The sequence below is a fragment of the Gobio gobio genome, assembly GCF_949357685.1.
Source record: "Gobio gobio genome assembly, chromosome: 23".
Classification (NCBI taxonomy): domain Eukaryota; kingdom Metazoa; phylum Chordata; class Actinopteri; order Cypriniformes; family Gobionidae; genus Gobio; species Gobio gobio.
In genome coordinates this window covers 42101723-42119222 of record NC_137119.1, presented here as the reverse complement: position 1 = coordinate 42119222, position 17500 = coordinate 42101723, and the positions used below count along the sequence as shown (strand labels likewise).

Genomic DNA, 17500 nt, shown 5'->3' with positions numbered 1-17500 from the left:
ACACAGGATGAATTGAAGAGCTAGTTATTGATCAGTGATGTGAATGCGCTCTGATGCCTCTCCAGTGTCTGATGTGGTGTTGAACACAGAGCCGTCCGTCCGCTGCAGGTGCATTATTAATGACTGCTGATGGACGGACGGCGTCCAGCGTGACTGTGGTTAAACCCTGGTCAGAACACCGCTGACCTTCGGAGGAGAGCGTGTTTACATCACACCATCGCCCCGCGGCAACACTAAATAACAAACCACCTTCGGCACAAATCGACAGCGTTTCTGTCCGATAGAGCTGAGAAACCTCCCTCAGGTCTGTGAGGTTATGTGGAAGAGATGCGCTTCGATTCAAACGGAACACTTTACAAAAAGGTTTCATTAGTTAACACCAAACCAACACTGACCAATACTTCCACAGCGTGTATTAATCTTTAATTAATATTATTAAAGGTGCACTATGTAAGTTTTCCGTCCGCTAGAGGTCGCCTGTTCAAAACAAAGGCATAGTTTGATGACGTCATGTTTGAGCGCAGAATCTTGGGACATCACCTCACAGCCGGTGGGTTAATAAGGAGAACGCAACACACGCCTCGCGAGCAGCGGGACTTTTATTATGCCATAGTCGCCTTTATTATGCCACAGTCGCCAGCGGGACTTTTATTATGCCACAGTCGCCAGCGGGACTTTTATTATGCCACAGTCGCCAGCGGGTCTTTTATTATGCCACAGTCGCCAGCGGGTCTTTTATTATGCCACAGTCACCGGCAGGACTTTTATTATGACACAGTCGCTGGTGGGACTTTTATTATGCCACAGTCGCCAGCTGGACTATTATTATGCCACAGTCGCCGGCGGGACTTTTATTATGACACAGTTGCCGGCGGGACTTTTATTATGACACAGTTGCCGGCGGGACTTTTATTATGACACAGTCGCTGGTGGGACTTTTATTATGCCACGGTCGCCGGCGGGACTTTTATTATGACACAGTTCCCGGCGAGACTTTTATTATGCTTCAGTCGCCGGCGGGACTTTTATTATGCCTCAGTTGCCAACGGGACTTTTATTATGCCTCAGTTGCCAGTGGGACTTTTATTATGCCTCAGTCGCCAGCGGGACTTTTAATATGACACAGTTGCCAGCGGGACTTTTATTATGACACAGTCGCCAGCGGGACTTTTATTATGACACAGTCGCCAGCGGGACTTTTATTATGACACAGTCGCCAGCGGGACTTTTATTATGACATTCGCCGACGGGACTTTTATCATGACACAGTCGCCAGCGGGACTTTTATTATGACACAGTTGCTAGCGTGACTTTTATTATGACAGTCGCTAAATAAAAATAAGAAATATTACTATTACAATTACAATAACATTATTAAAAATTTTAAATAGAGCATTTAAGAATAAATATAACAGTATAATAATAATAATAATATTTATATCTTACAGAAAACTAAAAAATTATGGGTTACCTTTTAAAATGCAGACAGCCTATGACTAAAAATCATTAGAAAGGTCTAAGGATTTATTGTAAAAAATATATATATAATAAAAATCTGTGCTTTTTATCGGTGATATCAATTTCTTAAAGTCAATGTCTTTAATATGAAACATGAGCCTCTTATGCATCCACTGTGGAGATTAAATCTCCTTTACATTGATATGGATTGTCATATTTATTTAGAGAGAAGTTTTATTTTTCTTATTTTCTACCCAAAAGTTTCATTCATACTGAAGCCAGAGGGCGCTGAAGAGCAGAAACTCCACAGACGCCTCAGAGAAGTAATCGTTCGTTTTCAGGAGATCTCTAATGTGAAGCTCGCGCTGTAGCTGAATAAAGAGAAGATAGAAACACTTTGACTGATTAAACAAAGACAATAAACACACGACTGTGACAATATATGGTGTATTGAGTTCTTCAAGCCTTCTCGGGTATTTTCATAATAATAAAGTGTTCAGTGTTGATTGACATTCTGTGATGAGAAGCCACATCAGCTCGACTGACGATATGAAGTGAGTTAAAGCGTGTTATTAAACGTATTTTGTTGGACTACAGGTTTATGAACGCTTCATTACTAGTTTGTGAAGATGTTTGACTCGTATTGTTTTTTCAAACTCGTGTTATAAGCAACTCAAACTCACAGTCTTTCAGACGGAGCAGCGTTTACTGATCTCAGATCAGCTCTTCTCTAACACGCTGGGCATTTATTTATTTCATTAAAATCGCAGCCTTTGCGCTTTCATTATCGCACATAATCCAAATCGCGATTGCGCTTCGATTTCGATTAATCGTGCAGCCCTAATTGTAAATACTCAACTGAACAAAATGTATAACACTGACCTAGTGGTTTTGGGATATTTTACTGCAAAAATGTTACATAGTGCAGCTTTAAGATTAAAAGTTGCATCGGTTATCATAGGGTCATTTACTAACATGAATTTTGTGAATAAAAAACATTAAAAAAGGTTCATTAATGCAGCATTTACTGAGACTTTCTGATGTCAAAAACATCAAAACATGATCGTCTTCATTTACACTTCAATGACGCCTAATGAGTGATCAGAAACTTTGATCTAATATTAATAGTGGAATTCAGGAAAAACATTCAATTCTTTAAAACTGCATGATGTCATGAAGAGTATTTTATATATATATATATATATATATATATATATATATATGTGTGTGTGTGTGTGTGTGTGTGTGTGTGTGTGTGTGTGTGTGTGTGTGTGTGTGTGTTTGTGTGTGTGTGTGTGTGTGTGTGTGTAATATACACTGTCAATCAAAATTTGGGGAGTTAAGATTTTTTAAATGCGTTTCAAGTCTCTTCATGCTCACCAAGTCTGCATTTATTTGTTCAAAAACACAGTAAAAATGTGAAATATTATTATAATGTAAATCATCAGTTCTCTATGTGAATATATAGTAAAGTGTAATTTATTCCTGTCATCAAAGCTGAATTTTTAGCATCATTACGCGTCAATTTAATGCTTCTTTGCTGAATAAAAGTGTGAATTTCTTACTAACTTTAAACTTTTGAATGGTATAATAATGGCATAATAATGTTTTATAATGTATAAAAAATGATTAAAGAATGACATGCTACCCCTTTGAAATTGGTAGTAATTCTCTATTGATGTGTAAACACACATCTGCATAAACATGAGCGAATGTGAGCCATGATTGGGGAAAGTTTCCTCTAACAGCCGGGCGAGCCACGAGCGGGTCAGCCAATAATCAGGGGAACTTCTTTCAGGCCAGGAGTAAATTCCCCGTGCTCAGTGGCTGATGGGATTTTAATTAAAGCGTGTTTGTTTCTGCAGCTCTTGGCAGCCGGAGTCCCGCTTCATCATATAATCACCCGCGCCTCGCTCGCCGCCACACAGCAGAGGGCGAGGGATGAGCGCCGCTCACAGAGACACGCTGGCACTTCACACAGCCCAGAAACATACACACACACACACACACACGGCACACGGGCGCTGGAGGACATGAGCTATTCACACACAATCAGGAGTGAAACGAGCAAAGAATGAGATTACATGTGTAAACTACAACAAAACACTGATAGATGGGTTTTAGCAGGCTGCCATGTGGTTGCTAGGGTGTTGCTAAGCGTTTGTGTTGCTATGTGGTTGCTAAGGTAATATAGGTGTTTTAGCACATTGCCCTGTGGTTGCTAGGGTGTTGCTATGCGGTTGCTAAGGTAATATAGGTGTGTTTTAGGACATTGTCATGTGGTTGCTAGGGTGTTGCTAGGGTGTTGCTATGCAATTTCTAAGGTAATATAGGTGGGTTTTAGCACATTGTCATGTGGTTGCTAGTGTGTTCTTATGCAGTTGCTAAGGTAATATAGGTGTGTTTTAGCACACTGTCATGTGGTTGCTAGGGTGCTGCTATGTAGTTGCTAAGATAATATAGGTGTGTTTTAGCACATTGCCATGTGGTTACTAGGGTGCTGCTATGCAGTTGCTAAGGTAATATAGGTGTGTTTTAGCACACTGTCATGTGGTTGCTAAGATGCTGCTATGCAGTTGCTAAGATAATATAGGTGTGTTTTAGCACATTGCCATGTGGTTACTAGGGTGTTGCTATGCAGTTGCTAAGATAATATAGGTGGGTTTTAGCACACTGTCATGTGGTTGCTAGGGTGCTGCTATGCAGTTGCTAAGATAATATAGGTGTGTTTTAGCACATTGCCATGTGGTTACTAGGGTGTTGCTATGCAGTTGCTAAGATAATATAGGTGGGTTTTAACACATTGTCATGTGGTTGCTAGTGTGTTTTTATGCAGTTGCTAAGGTAATATAGGCGTGTTTTAGCACACTGTCATGTGGTTGCTAGGGTGCTGCTATGCGTTTGTGTTGCAATGTGGTTGCTAAGGTAATATCAGTGTTTTAGCACATTGCCATGTGGTTGCTAGGGTGTTGCTATGCGGTTGCTAAAATAATATAGGGGGGTTTTTAACACATTGTCATGTGGTTGCTAGTGTGTTTTTATACGGTTGCTCGGGTAATATCGGTGTTTTAGCACATTGCCATGTGCTTGCTAGGGTGTTTCTATGCGGTTGCTAAGGTAATATAGGTGTGTTTTAGCACATTGTCATGTGGTTGCTAGGGTGTTGCTATGTGATTTCTAAGGTAATATAGGTGGGTTTTCGCACATTGACGTGTGGTTACTTGGGTGTTGCTATGCAGTTGTTGCCATACAGTTGCAGAAGCGTTTTCCGTACATTGCCTTGTGGTTGCTAAGGTAAAATAGGTGGGTTTTAACATTTTGCTGTCTGGTTGCTATGCTGTTGTTGCTGTAGTTTAAGCATGTTGTCATGCGGTTGCTTAGGTAATATAAGTAGATTTTAGCTTGTTGCAATTAATTTTCTAGGGTGGTGCTATGCAGTTGTTGTTGTGGTTAAGTTGTAATATAGGTGGGTTTTAGCACACTGCCACAGGGTTGCTAAGGTGTTGCTATGCAGTTGCTGCTATGCTAGTACTGCTACAGTTTAAGCATGTTGTTGTGTGGTTGCTAAGGTAATATAGGTGAATTTTACCATGCTGCCATACAGTTGCTAAGGTGTTGCTATGCAATTTCTGCAATGTGGTTGCTGTTCTGGTTTCAGCATGTTGCCATGTGGTTGCCAAGGTGTTGCTATGCTATTGCTGCAATGCGGTTGCTGTTGTGGTTTCAGAATGTTGCCACACAGTTGCTAAGGTGTTGCTATGCAGTTGCTAAGGTAATACAGGTGGGTTTAAGCATGTTGTCAAGCAGTGTCTAGGGCGTTGCTATGCAATTGCTGCAATGTGGTTGCTTTTCTGGTTTCAGCATGTTGCCACACAGTTGCTAAGGTGTTGCTATGCAGTTGCTAAGGTAATACAAGTGGGTTTTAACATTTTGTCAAGAAGTGTTTAGGGTGTTGCTATGCAATTGCTGCAATGTGGTTGCTGTTGTGGTTTCAGCAGGTTACCACAGAGTTGCTAAGGTGTGGCTATGCAGTTGCTAAGGTAATACAGGTGGGTTTTAGCATGTTGTCAAGCAGTGTCTAGGGTGTTGCTATGCAATTGCTGCAATGTGGTTGCGGTTTCTGTTTCAGCATGTTGCCACACAGTTGCTAAGGTGTTGCTAAGGTAATACAGGTGGGTTTAAGCATGTTGTCAAGCAGTGTCTAGGGTGTTGCTATGCAACTGCTGCAATGTGGTTGCTGTTCTGGTTTCAGCATGTTGTCATGTGGTTGCTAAGGTAATACAGGTAGGATTTAGCATGTTGCTATGCATTTGCTAAGGTAATATTGATGACTGATATAGGAAAAACCACTAATGATTGAGAGAGATAACTCACTCAAAGACAAGAAGACAACAGTGAGAACATGAGATGGAGATCAGACACTTACTGATCTTGTAGCCCAGCTTTTCGGCATTAACTCGTTTGGCCAAGAACTGTCCTTCAACCAGGGCTCGGATTTCCACCTCGCGGTCAAAAGCAGCGACCTGTGCAAGAGCGAACACAAAGACGGGCTTCAGGTAACCAAAGACCGCTCCTGCTCCCATAAAGCATTCTTTGAGTCTGACGCCAACATTCCCACAGATGAGCACTGAGCTGAACTCAAATGACACCGCGAGCCGCCCATCATCCTCAGAGCCGGGTTAGTAAATCTGTTCTGGTGCTTGAAACAAACCAGAAACCAAAACACAGAAGAACCTATAAAGAAAACATCAATAACTTTCCTATAGAACCATAAAACTCAAGAACCCTGAATCTCACGAGCCTGTCAAAACATGTCATAGTTCACCTCAAAATCACAGAAATAATGATATAATAGATTTATAGTTAGCCCCTTAACTGTCAACCCCCTTTTTGAGAATACACATGAAAATGCACAGTCCAAACTTAAAGGGCTGAATTCAAGAATACTTTGGAATATAAAGCAGGTTTTAAAGCAGACACTCGGCAGATTATTGCTGAAGTGAAAGCATTTTAAAATATGAAAGTATGAAAAAGTTATGCAAGTTTAAATTTACTGTAAATAAAAAACTGTACTAAATATTTTTTTATTTTATATAAAATATATATTTTACAAAAATGTTACAATCTAAAATTACTATAAAATCAAAGCCGTATGTCTAAACAAGTTTGAAGTTGATATCACAGAAATTGAAGATTTTGTTTAGGCGCAGTACCAAAAATAGCCACCGGGTGTCATTGAATGTGTGATTATTTTCTTGATGCATTTTCCTGTAAATTTCTGTCCAAATGTCACTTCCATCACAAAACGGTCACCAAATATGAAACCTTGAGACTCAGACCTTTCCAACGATATGTGTTTTGTCAAGATTAGAAAAGATTTTGATTATAAAGTGGTTCAAATAAATGTTGTAATATGAAACATGACGCCGCCCACTAGGGGGAGGAGCCCGCTAGAAGAATTCAAAGTACCATTTCCATGGTAACGCAACATCCAATTTCAAAACGGTTTTCACAGGATGAATTTTGAGTTCGTAAGCTTTCGAGTGAAACCTCATTTTTGATAATTACTCAAATATATGATACGAAAAAAAGGCGCCAGTTGTCCCGCCAGCGGGACGGTGATAGTTAAGAGGTTAAAAAAATGAAGCCTGTTTTTAAGACCATTAAGAGTTTGTCACGGAGATATTATTTTGACGACAATTAAACACAACCCCAAAATTGCCATTACTGTAATGCATATAAATAAATGCATGCTGGCAGACAATTGAAGTATCAAAGTCATTTTAGAGGATATGTTAGGACGTCCACCAAAGAAGATGCATACGAATTTTCAACTTTATGCATTTGGTTACAGAGTTTTCGGGGTTTTTTTAGTTGTAGCTTTGGCGAAATTTTTGCGAAACTTGGTGCGCGTCCCCAGAGTGCCCTGTTGTCTTTGTGTGACAAGTTAAGCTTGGACAGTGCTTTCAGAAACTATAGGTCAACTCATAAAAATGGGCAATTAATTGGTCATTTGGGCTAATCGATTAGGGGTTCAAGCACATAGCACTGAAACCCTATTGTAATTGTTAATTTCCAGTGTTCAGCTTTCTCCCTTAAGAGTGCTAGGGCAGACCAAACCTTAAGTCGTAGAGACTTGAAACTTTAAGGGCTGATGGTACTCACACCGTCTACACACGTCACCAAGGCTACAGCGGTGAAAAGTGCGAAATCGCTCATAACTCCTAAGTTGGAATCCTTGGCTCAAGATGGACAAAGTGCACGCGAAGATTCAAAATTGTGGGGTATTTTTGCAAAACCCAATTAGTGCAGCAAGATTGTCTGGAGTCTGCTTGTCAATAATTATCAAAAAGGTTGAATTTTGATTCTCAGTCTCTAAGGGCCGGCAAAACATTTGAAGTGGGCGGAGCCACATTTACTAAAATGGCTATAACTTGTGAACGGGATGAGATATTTTCACCAAACTCAGCTCATTTTGTGGTCGTGTGAAAAATGCCGTGGCGACTGGCCACTTGGTGGCGCTAGAACATGGGGAAAAAAACATAAAAATGGCTATAACTACGCAACGCTAAGTCTGATTGACTTGAAAATTGGCATGCGCCATCTTTGTCCAAGGTGCCAAGACTGCCTTTGCCCCGTTTCCGCTGAAATTACCCGGAACAATTTGTACCAGGAACTTTTTTTACAGGAACTTTTTCCCCCAGACCTGCTACTGTCTGTGTTTCCACTGCGGTCTAAAGTACCGTGAAGATTAGGCAAATTAGTCCGGTGACGTATGACTGCGCGCAACAGATTCAAGCTGTGCTGCTTTTGCTGGTTATGTATTGGTTTACTAAAGAGTAAATTAACAAAATGGCGGAAAAGAGACGAGCACTGATACTAAAGCGTATTCTGAAAGCTCGTAAAGCTAGATTTAAAATAAGACAACGTATGTTATTATTGACTGCGAGATTGCTCAGACAAATGCGCGCCATCGGACAGAAAGAGCAAGACTGATATTTGCTGAACGCAGAACGATCCTTTTAAAAATGGCGGTTGAAATAAAATGCTGCGTGAGCTCAACCAATCAGCATGTTCAGCACCCAAGTCCCACCCCCGAAAGTTACCGAACTTTGAAAAAGTAATACCTCGCGAGCAGGGCCGTTTGGAGGGGGAAATATTTACTTAGCTCATTTTCAATATAAACTCAGCTCATTTTGTGGTCGTGTGAAAAAATGCGGTGGCGACTGGCCACTTGGTGGCGCTAGAACATGGGGAAAAAACATAAAAATGGCTATAACTACGCAACGCTAAGTCTGATTGACTTGAAAATTCGCATGCGGCGTCTTTGACCAAGGTGCCAAGACTGCCTTTGAGAACATTCGCACATCTCGAAAAACACAGCAGAGGTTTGAGCGGCTATCAGAAAAGGTTAACGGACACCGATAGGAGCAAAACTCGCTGGGCCTGTTCGACTCACGCCCCTAGAAGCATGTGTGAAATTTGAAATTGCATTGTTCACGTGCGTAGATGATCGTATATCACGTGATTTTTGCACACATGCCCACGATATTCATACATACACGGTAGAACTCCTCATTCAGAGCAATTTCGGCTCCGGGATCGCCGGAGTATTTCATGAAATATTGGGAGATTATTTTAAAAACCAACTTTGGCGAACTAGACCAAGGTTTTTGGCTCAACCTCGATTAAAACCACCAATTCTCGGGAATCTCTAGGTCAATAATGATCAAATAAAATGTTGTACTTTTGCTATAGCAGGGTCATTTAGAAATTAGGCGTGGCCACGTCCACCCAAAAGCCTATCTTTCGTAAACAAAAACTCAGAACTTCGCATCTTTACATGAGCACATGCGGCACACGATTCTAAAGAAGCATGCACACTTTAATGGAGATCAGCCCATAGGTGGGGCTATAACTGGTAAAAAGTGTCAAAATGCTGTATTTCTATGGCATAAAATGTCTCTCTTCTTGCATGATTTGCGTAGAACTTAATGAAATTGTGTGTGCACATGCGTCACATGATTGTAAAGAAGCATGGAAAGTTTTATGGACATCGCTTTAACTGTAATAAAGGTGAAAAAGCCTTTATACACCATGTATTTCCTTAGTAAACTGCCTGTAATGGCTGTAAATGGTCTTTTTTCATCTATGATCTAAGGGATTACATGCTTGCTAAATAAAACATCATACCTTTTTATGTTTACACACTGTCCCTAGCTGCTGTGTTCCTATTTTGGTGGAGATCAGACCAACAGCCCAGGAGGAGTTTGAAAAAAAAAGTAGGTTTTTAGGAAAATTCGGATACATTTTAAAGGTGGAAATAGAATCAGAGATATACATTTTGTACAGCTTGACTCAAGGATTCTGAGGGGAAAAGCTTTATTTCTAGCCCTTAGGGTTCCAAAGTTATGATCCAAAATGCAAATAGCCTTATTATAGCGCCACCTAGTGTCAGATGGGTGTGTGTGTGCGCCTGAGTAGCCATTTTTTCCAGAACTTTAGGTGTTTGGACCCCTAAAGATCCTAAATCTTAGGGTGAAATGTGACCCGCATGCGTTTTCATGAAAAATAGTTGTTCTGAGTAAAAATACCACAGAACTAAATCACAGTTGGTGCAACGGCTGGCGGGTTAATGAGCGTCTTGCGGCGTGTGAACTGAACTGTGACCCAATTAGCACAAATTAAGCAATTATCTGATCAGTGGCAATATTTGCAAACCTGTTCAGCCGAAGTAAATGAAGCAGAAAAGGGCAAATCAATCTGTAGCGAGCGCTGCGTCTTGTTTACCGCACGCCCACTCTGTGACTTACCCTTTGACCTTCAGCATTAAACCTGTGAATGCCGGCGGCGGGAGGCGTAATCTCCATCACGTCAAAATACATGCCTGGAAACACACACACACACACACACACACACACACACACACACACACACACACACACACACACACACACACACACACACACACACACACACACACACACACACACACACACACACACACACACACACACACACACACACACACACACACACACACACACACACACACACACACACACACACACACACACACACACACACACACACACACACACACACACACACACACACACACACACACACACACACACACACACACACACACACACACACACACACACACACACACACACACACACACACACACACACACACACACACACACACACACACACACACACACACACACACACACACACACACACACATCAGGACAAGGACAAACGGCACGGCTTCATCAGGCTTCATTGATCAACCACCCAGTGAGACGCAGGGTCGTGTGAGGAGCATATGGACGCCATCATCACTAATGTTTTAGATTAAATACAAACACTGAGTCCCGTCATTGGCTGAGTGATACAGTGTCATTGAGATGCTGGATTTCATATATTTTACATATTATTATTATTATTATATAAACAAAATTTAAGATCGTTGTTTTAATACATGAAATTATATTAATGTTAATGGAAGAATTTTTTTGTATTTTCCATTTTCCAAGTCTTTGTTGTGTGTTTTTTGTCTTTTTTTGTCTTCTTTAGCTTTAATTTGAATTATTTTCGTACATTAAAGTTAAACTAAATGAAAATTAGAAATGTTGTTTTGGAAAATGAGCTGAAATAAAATAATATATAATAAGTGTTAACTGATTTTATGGCAGTTATCATTTATTTTATTTCATCACAATTGAAATGGTTTTGATAAGTTTGTTAAACTAAATGAAAATTAGAGATTTTGCTTTGGTAACAAGCTGAAATAAAATAAGTTATTTATAAATAAAATAAGCTGTCAATCTTTTGGTGTAATCGGGAAGGTCGTCAAACGCGTCTGACACGCAAACTGGACCACCAAAATACTAAATATAATATAAAAAGTTCATCATAACAAATCATACTTGTACTTTGACATATTAATATTTTTTTTAAATACATTCAATTTATCAAAATTAAATTGTACATATGCAACATATTCTAACTTCCTCCACTTCCTCTCATATTACAAAGATTAATTAATTCTGACAGAATTATATAAATAATATAATAATACAGTAATTTATAATTATATATATATATAATTATAAATATATTAAAATAAATACATATATAAATAATACATTTAAATGCATTCAATAAATAAATATATATATAAATACAATATTTAAATAAATTTAAATGCACTTAAACAAATAAATTTACATGATTTCAATAAATAAATTTAAATGCAATAAATATATAAATAATATATTATTTTTTTAAATGCACTTAAATACATTTAAATGCGTTTAAACAAATTACATTTTAAATTAAATAAATAAATGTACATGCATTCAATAAATAAACTGAAATGCAATAAATAACAAATATATAAATAAATGTAATGCACTTCAAAAAATTATTAAATAAATTAATAGATGTACATGCATTCAATAAATACATTGACATGCATTTCAACAAATACATTTTTTTGTAAAATTAAATAAATAAATCTACTTGATTTCAATAAATATATTTAAATGCGATAAATATATAAGTAAAATATTTAAATAAATGCATATGCAATTAAACAAATACATTTAAATGCATTTCAGCAAATTAACAATTAATTAAAAATTAAAAATGTACAATTCCAACAAATTTTAAATAAAATAAATACATTTATAAGTAAAATAAATAGTATTTTATTTTATATTTTTAATTCAAGTAAATGTGTTTTAAGTAATTTTGTTGTGATTTTGTCATTTGTATTTTTTATACAATTTTCTTTCAGTTTGACTTTTAGATATTTTAATACAAGAACTTAAACAGAATCTAAATGAGAAATAAATTGTTCTTTGGCAACGAGCTGAAATAAAATAAGTTGTTCATATTTAATAGTATTTTTAATTCAAGTAGCGAAAGTGTTTTTATGGTTTTAGTGCTAGTGAACTCCAATAACCCTGGCATCTACAATATTTAAATCACCTATATTTCCATTGTTTCCCATGGGCGTGGAGCTCAAAGCGCTGGAGAAACGTTCCCATGATCCTCCAGCACATTGATCCCGAATCCTCTCTCTCGTGAAAGAGCCGTTCTTAAAGCTGAGAGACACAAGAGAAGACGGACGCACGTCAACCAGGTCAACCTTCATTACATCTGAAGCTAAAAGAAGAAATGAAGCACTTGTGCGAGAGCTGCTTCTCTTCAACTCGGGAAACAATCTCACATCCTCTGGAAAAAGTACATAACAAAAATGTCTTTTTATACCTCCAGCCTTGACAGGTAAAGCTCCACAGATGTCGCCGGCTCTCATTAGAAAAACATTTAAACCTCATTTCAAAAATGCATCAAGGTCAGAGGAGAACATTTACATTTACTCTGGCTTTTATTCCTCAAACACTGACGTGAAGAAAGTGTTCAGCCGTGTGTAGGACGGGGATCTGAGGGTCAAGTGCTGAGGTTATTCCTCAAGAGCCACAGAAAACACTGAATTATGATCAGGCATAACATTATGACCGGTGAATAACACTGATGTGTTTTAACGTTCTCCTTCTTCCCTGAACATACAAACTGCGTTACACACGTGAATGCACAAAAACTGAACTGGACACGCGAATTAAGCTTCTTACATTGACTTAAAGGGTTAGTTCACTTTTAAATAAACGTTTGCTGATAATTTCCTCACCCCCATGTCATCCAAGATGTCCATGTGTTTCTTTCTGCAGTCGAAAAGAAATTAAGGTTTTATATGAAAACAGTCCAGGGTTTTTCTCCATATAATGGACTTCAATGGGACCCAAACTGTCCAAATGACAGTTTCAGTGCAGCTTCAAAGGGCTTTAAAAGACACCAGATGATGAATAAGGGTCTGATCTAGACAAACCATCAGTTTCTGAGAGAAACTCAGCAGTATTTATGATATTATTTTACCTCTTATCAGACGAGCGTGATCGTCTCTGAGCTCCGCCATAACTTCCGGAGAGTGAGGTCAAATACGAGCGTGGTCATAGATATATCGATAGTAGATGCCTCATTCTACTGATCCGTGCAGTCACTAATGAGGCATCTACGTATATATCAGGGGCGGTTCTAGGATTTTCATTTTAGGGGGGCTTAGCCCCAGTGAGGGTGTTTTAGGGTCCAAATTGCGCTATTAACTAGTAGCTTACTAACATGCATATCCATAGGAATTCTGTTTAGTAATAATTATAAAGCTCCCCCGAGAAAATGTTTATTTCTCTGATCTACATATGTGCATTTTAAGATGTTCTGAAGGCCAAAAAATTAAATAACAGTAGCTTGAAAACCATGTCACTGGGCAGTAGATTATTTGTCTTTATCTCTTCTTTCTCTGTTTTTCTCTTGCCCAGTCTCTTCCCCTCCTAACACTGAGCTTTAACTGATATAGGTTTTCCATTTTCGTCAGAGAAGAAAGTAAATATGGTTTATTAACAGACTGACATTTATATGTTTTATGAATACTTTTCTTAGACACGGTAATTTACTGTTTATTAAAGTTTTGTTTATTTAATTAATTCACAAAATAAACACATTCATTACTAATCTTATGCCCAATACAGGCTGAAATAGCGGAGCTTCTTTTAATTTACTGAAGGCTACACATGGAATAATATTAATGTACAATATGTACACATTCATTAATCTTATGCCTAATCTGAAGAAAACGGCTTTGTTAATATTTCTTGTTTGTTATTTACATTATGAATCACATTGGCCTATTTTCCATTCAAAATGGCGAAATTAGACAAAAGTGTAGGCTAATCATTTGCCTGAATATATTTGTCTTTGTTTAACTTTCCTGACTTAAAGAAGCAGCTGTTTTAGCTTACATTTCTCTCACTTGACGTCGAGTCGAGCTGCTAAAATTCGCGTTTAGCCTCAGCAGATTCTGTGTGAACATAAAGCTCTGACTCTGATTTGATTGGTTTTCGCGAATATTTTGATATTGACGACCGGTGATGGACCAATGAGGCTCAGATGAACGCTGAAGCCCCCCTAAAAAGGGTCTAGAACCGCCCTTGATATATATACGTAGATGCCTCATTAGCAACTGCACGGATCAGTAGAATGAGGCATCTACTATCGATATATCTATGACCACGATCTAGTTTGACCTCACTTGCCGGAAGTTATGGCGGAGCTCAGAGATGATCACGCTCGTCTGATAAGAGGTAAAATAATATCATAAACACTGCTGGGTTTCTCACAGAAACTGATGGTTTGTCTAGATAAGACCCTTATTCATCATCTGGTGTCGTTTAAAGCTGCACTGAAACTGGCATTTGGACCGTTTGGAGTCCATTGAAGTCCATTAAATGGAGAAAAACCCTGGACTGTTTTCATCCAAAACCTTCATTTCTTTTCGACTGCAGAAAGAAAGACATGGACATCTTGGATGACATGGGGGTGAGGAAATTATCAGCAAACGTTTATTTAAAAGTGAACTAATCCTTTATCATGGAAATCACTCGCTCCAGATGGTCGGTGTGAACGTATTAAACTCGGTTTACTTCAGACGCTGTGTGTGTGTGTGTGTTTTACCATATCAAAGCCATGTACGCGCTGCAGTCCACCGGGTTACAGAAGATGTGGCCCTCGACGGTGGGTTTGGGATCCTGGATCCACAGGAAAACCGTATCGCTGGTGCCCAAACTCACCTGGAGAGAGAATCGACATCACCAACACAATTAGCAGAGAAAGTCCATCACAATCAGCTTTGGCCACTCAATCTGTTTTTGCCCATTTCACGCCTCATTATGCAAACGTTTCAGGTTTTCCATCCACTCTCCAACTATTTCATCAACAAAATCAAGCCTAATGCAAGCATCCACAAGTGTCCGTGTAATATATATTCAAACGGTGTGGGATGAAAGAGGCTGAAATGATTTATGAAGAGACGTGATTCATCATTTAAGGGCTTGATGAAACTCACCGATGTAATGATGGACACGCCGACAGGATCCAGGCTTTGATATTTGGATACACTCGGTCACACAGTATGCAAATCAATAATTGCAGTATTTCATTTTAGAAATATAAAATCCAAGCTGTATTTATGGGTGCAAAAACACAGGAAGAGAAGCAACGGACAGGACTATGATTTCAAGAATCAGTGACACATTAGTGATATTTTTAATTAGTTTTTATTTGTATATTTTTCATTTTTCATTTAAGATGTTTTAGTAATTTTGTGGTTTTTGATATTTTTTATTCGTTTTGTTTTTAATATCCATTTAATTTTTTTATATTTATTTAACTTTTAGTATCATTAAGAGATTTAAATATTTTTTATTAGTATGTATTTTTATATTTTCTGTTTTCATATTTCATTTAAGAACGTTTTAGTATTTTTTTTGTTTTTGACATTTCTATTAGTTTTAGTTTTTTTAAATGTCTATTTAATTTTTTACATTTTTATTTCAGTTTTAGTTAGTTTCATTAAGAGATTTTATTATGATTTTTAATTACTATGTATTTTTTTTTATTTAAGTAAAAGTTTTAGTCATTTTGTTATGCATGTCTATGATCTTTTTTATTTTAGTAATATTTTTACTTAATTTTTATTTCAGTTTTAGTTCTTTTAGTGTCATTGAGAGATTAAAATATTATTTTTAATTAGTATATACTTTTATATTTTTTATATTGTCAATTTTTATTGAAGTGAAAGTTTTTGTAATCTTGTTTCTTGTTTTTATTATTAGATATATTTTTTAATTATGATTTTGTTATATTTTTATATCAGTTTTACTTATTTTAGTATCATTGAGACATTTTATTAATATTTTTTAATGAGCTTGATTTTTATATTGTTTTCCTTTTCAAGTTAAAGTTTTATTAGATTAGGGTTAGGGTTAGTCCATTAAATTATGTTATTTAGGTTTTATTTATTTTAGTATCTTTGAGACATTTTTAGTTAGTATTTATATATTTTCTGTTTTTTTTTTTTTACTGAAGTTAAAGTTGTTGTCATTATTATTAGTTTTTTTTAAATATCTAATGATTTTTATATTTTTATTTCACATTTTTATACATTTTGTTATATTTTTAAATTAGTGTTAGTATTTTTTTATTTTAATTAAATTGGTTCATTTAATTTTTTTACATGTCTATATAGCTTTTATTTCAAATTTTAGTACATATTAAATGTAGCCTTATCAAATAACTGATAAAAATACAGCTTTTTTAATATTTTATTTTATGTTAAAGTTTATTTCCAGTAACAAAAATGTTTTTTACAGCCTTTGATGAATTAACTATAGATTTAAGATTCAAGATTGAACCCCACAATACTTTTCACCTGCAGGCGAAGATGATATTATTGAAAGGTTATAAGCACATATAATAATTGTTATGTTGTGTAGTTGACCAAAAGTGACCAGTTGTGAATGTGGGCAAAGTGTCTGAAGTTTTCAGTATGTGTGTGTTTATTAATAAAACACTCACTGCGAGATCTCCCTCCTGTAGCCTCATCCCCGCCAGAGACCCTGAAACACACAAGTCATTTCTCTTCCTTAAATCAGACACACACAAACACACACACACACACACACACACACACACACACACACACACACACACACACACACACACACACACAACCTTCTTCCCTGCACATGTGACGTCATGAACCCGATCCAGCCGTCTGATGCAGGAGTGTAATGGGGTTTAACGCGCTAACCGTATTTAGTATTACTGACATAATATTATAGTATTTTTATTAATATTTTATTTTTATATTCACAGTTTTCATCTTAACTTTAGTTTGTTTTAGTCATCAAACCATCCAAATGTCAAATTAAATAAATAATGTGCAATAAAAGATGAGATATTATTTGTTTATGTGCGTGTGCACATTACCCAGAGATCCGTGAACATGCAAATGTGCTGTTCAATTATTGAAATATGAAATTAAAATCTCAGGAGGACTTCAAGGAAATATTTGATCTCGCAGGGGTTCGGCTGACAAAAAGGTTTGGGAAATAATAATTAAGATTCATTCA

At 37.2% G+C, this 17500-nt stretch overlaps 1 protein-coding gene across 2 annotated transcripts in view; it reads right to left on the bottom strand.

Moving 5' to 3' along the window:
• The window catches only part of xylb (xylulokinase homolog (H. influenzae)), a 71086-nt gene that overhangs the window by 32289 nt on the left and 21297 nt on the right, over nt 1-17500 (bottom strand). For both annotated transcript variants that reach the window (XM_079806379.1, XM_079806380.1), the window contains 5 exons: nt 16944-16984; nt 15042-15157; nt 12465-12580; nt 10272-10345; nt 5885-5981 (listed from right to left, as the gene is read on the bottom strand). In XM_079806379.1, the coding sequence (XP_079662505.1) occupies nt 5885-5981; nt 10272-10345; nt 12465-12580; nt 15042-15157; nt 16944-16984 (444 nt within the window). The remainder of the gene's footprint in view (nt 1-5884; nt 5982-10271; nt 10346-12464; nt 12581-15041; nt 15158-16943; nt 16985-17500) is intronic.